We start from the raw sequence: 8697 nt of genomic DNA, 5'->3' as shown, positions 1-8697 counted from the left end.
TGAACTGTGGCCCACCCGACGGCTCTCCGCCAGCCGCCGGCGGCGGTGCGGGTGCGTCCAAAGCCGGGAACCCCGCGGCGGCGGCGGCGGCGGCGGCAGCCGTGGCAGCGGCGGCGGCGGCAGCGGCGGCCAAGCCTTCGGACAGCGGCGGCGGCGGCGGCAGTGGAGGCGGCGTGGGGAGCCCTGGTGCGCCGGGTGCCAAGTACCCGGAGCACGGCAACCCCGCCATCCTGCTTATGGGCTCAGCCAACGGCGGGCCCGTGGTCAAAACTGACTCGCAGCAGCCCCTCGTTTGGCCGGCCTGGGTGTACTGCACGCGTTACTCGGATCGTCCGTCCTCCGGTGAGTACCCAACCCCGGCTGTCCCCTTGTCCCCGTGCCGGGGGGAGCAAACTCGGCCTCCGGCGCTCTCTCCTCTCACGCCTGCTTCCTCCTCCTCACCCCCGTCCCAGTCCCAGCCGGGTGTGCCCCCAGTCCGGCGCTCCTGGCCTCTGCGGCCACCACTGGAGAGGCTACAGTTCCTGGCACGAGAAGCTCGAGCCTTTGGTTTTGAAGTCCGAGCCCCTGGGGCCTTCTTTGTGTTTTACCTTTATTATTCTTAGGAAAGACACAGTCAGTCATTGATTTTCTTCCAGGGAGAGAGATGTTTAGAGCCGGCGGGAAGGTGGGCCTAGTGATCTGGGTCTGAAATCCCGCCAGCCAGGTCCGGAGGAGGCCGAAATCCAGCAAGGCTCTGATCAGAGAAATCATCGCCTTGTGTTCTTACACACGCAAACACCATCTCTATATTTTCTGGGGAGAGTTTCTTTACATCGAGATAGATTTGAGGACACACAGAAAGAGAGAGAAAAGCCTCTGATCGCTGTCTCTTCTTCCCCAGGCCGGGTAGGCAAGAGAGTCTGACCCGGGTGGGTAGAATCCAGGGAAAGACGGTTGCCAAAACGGTCCTTGCCGAAAGCCCGCGGCTCCTGGTTCTCTAGCGCTCACAGACAGTGGGAGAGGAGAGGAGACCGGTCAGGCTCGGGCCAGGCCGCGGGGGCACAGGACATGATTGACAGCCTCCTGGGCAGCTTCTCCGTGCCACGGGCTCGGACATCCTCCCGACTCTGGCCCTTCCTTCTTCCACTCCTTTCTTCCCCGTATCTGCCAGTTAGCAGATTTCCGCCAGCCGTAGGTTGGTTTCCTTCGGCCCTTTTTCCGCCTGTCCCTTGCGCTAGGAGAACCCGAGGCCGAGGAGATCCGCGCTGGGACAACCCAAGGCCCCGGGAGAGGAGGCTGGGGCCTGCCCGCCTCCCGGGACGGCAGCACCAGGGAGGCGGGTGGGCACTGCGAGGAGGGCAGCAGGGGTTCTGGCCTACAATTGGCGTTCCGGGCACCCGGTCCGGCAGGAGGCCGGGCACAGCGTAGCCGTGCGCCGCTCTACTCCGGCTGGTGTCTAGCCTCCCCCACGGTTGCCGGCCGGGCGCGGATCGATGCGCGCTATCAGCCCCCGCCATCTCGAGCCCCGTTATTGACACGTCGGACTCCCTGAACCTCCGAAAAGCTGCTTTGATTGACTCGCCTGATGGATAGAGTGATTGAGCTGTCAGGCTGTGCGGCTCAGGCTGGCCAGGAGGCTACGATTTTATTACAAGTGTCCGTGCCTCTGCACACACGTACACAACAGCACTCTTAACAACGTCCCGGACGCACAACGCGCAGCGGGGCCTTTCTGGAGATGTGCACATTTCCTGGGCAATCTCTCTACCCCGCTCAGCTAATTACTAATCCAAACTGAGGCCGTCCTCCCTCCCCACCCTACCTCTTAGTCCTCTCTGCACAGAGCTTAGGAGTGGGCCTTGCCTTTGTTCTTGGCCGCTTTCCTTCTTAAGGGCCTGGGGAGGCAGGGTACTGGCTCCTCCTGCACGGGCAGTTCAGGGAGATGAACCTCAACCCAGACCTGAGTCGCTGCAGTTAGCCAGGCCTGGGCTCTTTTGTCATAGGACAGCTGGTGACCCCAGGCGCTGGCCTGCCCCAGGAGCCAGCAGCCCAGCTTGCCCCTCTGTTGCTAGGTTTGGAGACTCCGGTGAAGACCATTCTTTCCAGACAGTTTCAGATATTAAAAGGCCCAACAGGGACTTAACTTGGCTCAGTAAGCTCCCATAATCAGGACAGGGCCCACCAAGTAAGTGCCTGAAGACTTGGGTGTGAGGCTGATAGACTGAGGTGCAGGCTTTAAAGGCTGCCTCCTCTTTCCCCCTCCTCTCTCAGGGCTGGGCTCCATAGCAGCTCTCTTCCCAGACCAGATTTGGGGAGAGATTTCACCTTCTTGGGGGGGAGGTTTGCTGGGGCCTCTTCCCATATTCGTCGTAGGGGCGAAGCACAAAATTCTGGCAGTATTCTCCCTCTGTCTCTGTCCCTCTGTTCATATTTTGCTCATGGATGGGGTCAAGAGGGATGTAGTCTCTTTGCAAATGTCTTAAGATGGGCAGGGAAAGCATATCTGGTCTGTTTTTGTTAATCCAGGATTTTTCAATCCTGAAACTGTAGCTTATGTGTTCAAAAGAGAGAGCCCGGTGGAGGAGTGGGGAGGGTTCTCGCTTTCTCACTGGCACCATCCAAGGGGCAAAGCGGAGAACCCTGGGGGCCAGGGCCATGTGGGCAAGACATGCAACCGGGTGAATGCCTTTTCCCTCTCTTCAGAGAACGGGGTGGTCAGTGTCTCCCTGGGATTCTAGAAAGGGCTTCCGTTAGGCCAAAGAGAAAGGAGACGTGGAGAGAACATACACCAAAGACTTTGGATCTAGGCAAGCGCCTCCAAGTCCCCTTCTTATCCCCTTATTTTCTGGGGTCAATAGCCACAAGCAGATGGGGTCTTATTGTCCGTGCTGGGTGTAGGTGGCTCCTTGAGGAGGAAGGGAGGATTAGTTTGCAGGCTGGCAATTCCCTCAGGGCAGTCCTGCCCTAGTGTCTTCACTGGTCCAGTCTTGAGACTCTTTTTATTCCAGGGCTGTGAAGACAGCAGGCCCCTGACCTCCAAGTCTGGGATCCACCGGATGGGGCTCCAAATGTGTCTCCATCTTGGATTATGGGATTTAAGCCTGGCACGCGGCTCTCTGGTTCCGAATTCGGGTGTGGGGTGTACAGACAACCTCGGCCAGTTTTCCTCCGCGGCCCGTCTGGCGCCCCCCAGAAGGGAACTCGGCGACCCCAGCAGCCAGGCGATGGATTGATCTAGGGGCTAGCCGGCGGGAGGGAGTCGGGGGCGCCGCAGGGCCTCCGCAAACGCCCCGGAAGCGCAGGGCGCGATCCCCGCTCGGCCCAGCAATTCTCACGGCTTCCTCTGCCCTCTACCCCCTCCCCTCTGCCCTCCGTCCCCACCCCCACCCGGCCCTCTCCGCCGCTGCAGGTCCGCGCACCAGGAAGCTGAAGAAGAAGAAGAACGAGAAGGAGGACAAGCGGCCGCGGACGGCGTTCACGGCCGAGCAGCTGCAGAGACTCAAGGCGGAGTTCCAGGCGAACCGCTACATCACGGAGCAGCGGCGGCAGACCCTGGCCCAGGAGCTCAGCCTCAACGAGTCCCAGATCAAGATCTGGTTCCAGAACAAGCGCGCCAAGATCAAGAAAGCCACAGGCATCAAGAACGGCCTGGCGCTGCACCTCATGGCGCAGGGACTGTACAACCACTCCACCACCACGGTCCAGGACAAAGACGAGAGCGAGTAGCCGCCGCCGGCTGGGGCCGCGCGGTCCGGCCGCCGCGCCCGCGCCCCCTCCTGGCACCGCCACCGCCACCGCCGCCGCCGCCTCGCCGGCCCCACGCCGGGGGAGAAAGAATCCTCGCACAGGAGGGAGGGAGCAACAGGGAAGAGAGAGAGAGAGAGACAGAGAGAGTTTCTCAGAATGGAGAGTCACGTTTGAACGAAACATTTTTAAAAAGGGAGAAAGACTCGGACAGGTGCTATCGAAAAATAAGATCTATTCTCTATTCACGGTGTAAGGGGCGAAACTGCGAACTCCTTAAAGCTCTATCTAGCCAAACCGCTTACGACCTTGTATATATTTAATTTCAGGTAAGGAAAAGAAATATGTGTAGCGATCTCTATTTGCTGGACTTTTTATTAATCTCCTTTATTATTATTGTTATAATTATTATAATTATTATAATTATTTTATCCCCCACCTCCGCCTCGCTGCCCCCGGCCCAGTTTCGTTTTCGTTGCCTTTTTTCTTTTGAATGTTGTTGCTTCTCCGGTGCCTCCCGCCCCGCATCGCTGGCCCTCGTTTCTCTGGGACTTTTCTTTGTGTGCGTGAGTGTGTGTTTCCTCGCGTGTCTGCCCTTCGCCTCTCCCCCCCACCTCCCAAGCCCCATCTGTTGGTCTGTCTGTCCTGCTCCCCTTTCGTTTTCCGGAGACTCGTTGAGAAATACGACCCCACAGACTGCGAGACTGAACCGCCGCTACAAGCCAAAGATTTTATTATGTTCAGAAACCTGTAGTCTGAAATAAAGTGTTCACTGTGCTCACGAGCCGCTGGCGGCCCTCCTCCTTGCGGGTTCGGGAAGGGCGCGGGCGCAGGGCTCCCGCGCGCACCGCGCACACACCGGCCGGCCGGCCTTCCCACCAGCGCGCAACGAATCCCGGGGGCCAGACGAGCGCGCGGTGGTAGAGGCGGCCCAGATCCGGGCGGATCCGGGTCTAGAGGGTCTGGAGGGTCTGGAGGCCCACGCCTGGTCTCCAATGGCGTCCAAGGGAGCCAGAAAGGCGAAACCTCAGTCCTGACTCCGGAAACACTGCTGGGGCTGTCGGGCCGCTCCCGGTTCGGGGCCAGGACCAACCTGGCTTTGGCCTCCTCTTGTTCGACCTGCTCCGCTCCTCGCTCTGGCCTGCACCTTGCCCTTTTCTTCCCTCCCGTCCCCCTCCCAGCCTGGTGCGGGCTTTGCTTGACGTTTTTCCCTCCGGAAGCAGAAGGCCTTCCCAAGGCGGGGCAGAGGTGAGGGGCTGCCTCCAGCTAAGCTGCCCACCAGGGCCAACGGCTCTTCAGCCTGGCCTCTGGGCCTAGCCTCTCTGCCGCCTGGTCTTCACCGCTCTTAGTTCGGAGAAGCGATTCTGTAGGCGAAGCGGCCGGGCCAGGGCGGCACAAGGAGCCTCTCCGGGCCGGGTCTCACGGTCTCCTATAGCCCAGGGAGAAGAGGCCCGGATCCTGGGACGCTATGCAAAGCAGCAGCACATTGCTGCTGGGATCACTTTGAGCCATCTCCCAAGTGGGCACAAGCCTGCCTTGTCCAAACCCCAAACCTAAGCGGGGTCACTCTCAGAATGCCAACAAAGGCTTGCTTCCTGACTGAGGGGGGCGCAGACACAAGCCTCCAGGACCCTTAGGACACTTGGACGTCCCAGAGGGAAATGTCTGCACTCTTGCCCCTTCCCCCTGGGGCCTATCCTCCTGGGCAGGCACTGGGCCCCCTATATTCAGGGACTAAGGGGAGGAACCAGAGGCCCCTCCTCAAGAGGTATCATCTTTTTGTCCAGGATTTGTGTTTTTAATGATAAATTCTCCTTTCCTCCTCCTTCCTGTCTTCTGAAATATGTGTGCATGTACCTGTGTGTGGCTAGATGTGTAGGTGTCCTGGCGAACTTGTGTGCGTATGTGATCATGTGCAAACACAGGTGCATATAGGTACCTACCTGGTCTTGTGTGTCCCTGCATGTGTGACTGTTGTGCTCGCTGAGTGTTCGTTGCTCTGTAATTGGATGCACACTTGGATGTTTGTGAGCTCATGGCGTGTGTTCGTGTGGTCGTTTGTGTTTGCACACCAGAATGCTTGCAGGTATGTTTACGGGGCTTAGGTCTGCATGGGAACTCTGTTTCTGTGTTCTTCCCTTGGGTTTCTTTCCTGTTGTTTTTGTAGGATTGATTTTGTGAGAAGTGAGAGTGGCGTCATTCTGCCTTTTTCCTTGAAAATCTTCCCGCTGATTTGGGCCTCTATCTGGGGAGGTGACAGTGCTGAGCCGGCTCTGAGTCCTTGCTCAAGGGTTTGGGGGCTTGAGGTTCAGTGGCCTGGAGTTGGAGAGTAGATGTGGTATTGCCATGGACTCCCAACTTTGTTGCAGTAAATCTTTTTCCTCTTACCCCCTTCACGCCTTCTTGGGGTGTGGAGACTCATCTCTGCACATAATGGGTGCTCAGTCAATCCTTGAGTGAAGAATTTGAAGCAGAGGCCTGGGCCCTTCCCTGGGGTGGCCCAGATGCATGGTTTTATGGGGGTTGGAGGTACATCCTTTGCCTTCCTTGTTGGGGAAGGGGGCCTAGTATCTTCAAACTTTCCAAGGCTTCAGGTTAGAGGGTCAGAGACTTGGAGCCCACGGTCCTCCCCCTCTCCTCCAGGTAGCTCAGAACATCTAGCCACATCCAGAAGTGGTGTTGGGGCGCCCTGCTCTGTCGAGAACCTTCTCCTTCGAGTGCCTGGAAACGAGGCTACCCTTTCTGCATCCTTCTTCATGGTGGCCCTGGGGGTCCCGAGGCCACTTCAAGACCACCAGATCTAGCGGCTGGGGTAGAGGCCAATGCAAGCAACAACTCCAGAAACGATCCTATTCCTTAAGGCTCCATTTCGGCACTCTCAGGAGGTCAAAGTTAAGAGCTCTTCCCCTTAACCTTGGGGGAGAGGGAGGAGGTGGTTACCCCTCCCCAGGATCGTATTAGTGAAGTCTATGGATGTGTCATTATTATGTAATTTGATTTCTTGCCCATATCTCCTTTTATCTCCCAACCATTATGGGCAAAGAGAATTTTCTTTGTCCGGTGGAGGAAACTGAAGCTCGGAGAATTTAAATATTTGTTCCGTGCCTTGTCCGTGGCTGTGTGTCTTCTTCTGTGTCATATCTACTCTTAGCACCTGACTTTACCTCGGGAACCTGGCCAAGGCCCTGACTTTCCCACCTTCTTGCCTTCCTCCGTCCTCATTTTCCTTTCTTCCTGATTGGGGCTGAGGAGAGAGGAAGAGGACTTTGGTCAGTTCTCTTTCTTGTTCCCCCTCTAAAAAAAGAAAGTAATAATAATCATAAACAGGCATTGATTTCTCTGATTTATGGGGCTGGCTTTAGTGAGCCGCCTGTGTATTAAAGTCTGAGGTTGCATCGAAATAAATACTGGCGTGTGCTATCCCAACTTCCTCATTTTCTACCTTTTTTTTAAAAAAAAAAAATGAGCGGATTGAACCATAAACTTAAATCTTCCTCAGCCCAGAAGGAAATACACACTAGCCGAGTCTAAACAGTATTGATCCCTGGCTCTTTCTGGGGGCAAAGGTCTCTGTTTTCTTGCTCAAAAGTCTTGTTCCTTCAGTAGGGTCAGGGGGAGGCTGTGGATGGAGGAGGGGATATTTGGGTGTGGGGGGCTGCCTTGTGTGTCTAGGCAAGCTTATATGTTTGTGGGTTGTCCTGTGTGTGGTGGGGTATTGGTACGGGACGGTATTGGGTAGTTGTGCCTCAGCTTGGGAGATGGAAGTGTGTGTTTTGGGTATATGGATGCCAGTAGTGACTGGTGTTTGTGAGTGTGTGCATGTGTGCCCAGTTCTCTGGCTCCCTAGGCTGGGTTTCCCAGGGCACAGAGAAGGAGTGGTCTGCTAGCCTGCCCCCCTACCTGGCCCCCACAACCCTGTGACCTATGACAGCACTTCCAGAGGTGTTAATCACCAGGGAGGTCACTGTGTCCTAGTCTCTCCCCATCCCAACTTGCTGCCACCCTCCCCCCCCCCCCCCATCCAATGCCCTCAGTAAAAAGCCTGGTTGCAGGGGCAGGGGTGAGGCTTGGCTGACTCCTGGAGGCCAGAGGCCAAGGCCACGGTTGGAGAGGCCCTGTTCAAAGTGTCCAGGTGTCCACTGCGGTTCTCAGGTGTGCTCCTCAGTTCCTCCAGGGCTTAGCCTAGATTTTCTTTTTTGTGTTGGAGAAAACCCATTCCTCTGGCAATAAAAACTGCCTTCCAGTATGCACCAACGTGTGCAGGGGGTGGGAGGGGCAGGGCAGGGCAGCGGGCAGCAGCCCTCCCTTAGCTTTGCCTCACCTCTCCATGGGGAGGTGGCCGAGTGTCCTCCTCCCCCCCACCCCCACCAGCGAACTTGTTCTTCTCTCACTTTGAACTCAGGTGAGAGGGTTACACTCCTGTGGCAACTTGTGGAGAGGGACAGGGCTGGGGACCCTGCCAACCCCCACTCCTCCCCCAAATGCTTTAGGCCAGTCTTTTAATGAAGTCCCGTTGTTGGAGGGGGTCCTCAGGGATTCTTGAATAAAAAGGTTGCATTGCACAGGCAGGGGTGGGGTGGTTGGGGAAGTTGGGGGTTGGGGGAGCTTGGAGGAGGGGTGGGGGGAAGTCCTGAGAGAGTAAGTACCTCTTTCAAAAGCAAGGGAGAGGAAACCGGCCCTCGCCCCCCCCCCAGCTTTCCCCTGAGTCCAGTGTTCTTCCCCGTGTGCCACTGAGAGGGCAGTGTTGAAGTACAGATAGCCGCTCTGCATGCATGCACACGCTTCTGCACACAAAAGAGCAGGTGCGTACATTCAGCTATGCCTATATGTGCGCATGTGTGTAAAATATGTGCACATATACCAAAAAAATGTTAAATGGGCTGAGCTATAGAGGTGTGTTCCCCACAAGCACAGGGACGTTGCCTGTGTAGAAGCTTCTGGCACACATTCACGCATGGTCCAGGAGTACACATA

General features: G+C 56.9%; 1 protein-coding gene across 1 annotated transcript in view; it reads left to right on the top strand.

The window, feature by feature from the left end:
- Nucleotides 1-3705, top strand: part of EN1 (engrailed homeobox 1) — a 4240-nt gene extending 535 nt beyond the window's left edge. Inside the window, exons 1-2 of the mRNA XM_047873528.1 lie at nucleotides 1-342; nucleotides 3389-3705. The exon at nucleotides 1-342 is cut by the window's left edge and continues 535 nt beyond it. Coding sequence (XP_047729484.1) covers nucleotides 1-342; nucleotides 3389-3705 — 659 coding nt within the window. The remainder of the gene's footprint in view (nucleotides 343-3388) is intronic.
- Nucleotides 3706-8697: the final 4992 nt, after the last annotated feature.

Source organism: Prionailurus viverrinus, chromosome C1 (assembly GCF_022837055.1).
Source record: "Prionailurus viverrinus isolate Anna chromosome C1, UM_Priviv_1.0, whole genome shotgun sequence".
NCBI lineage: Eukaryota > Metazoa > Chordata > Mammalia > Carnivora > Felidae > Prionailurus > Prionailurus viverrinus.
This window is presented reverse-complemented; position numbering and strand designations above follow the sequence as displayed.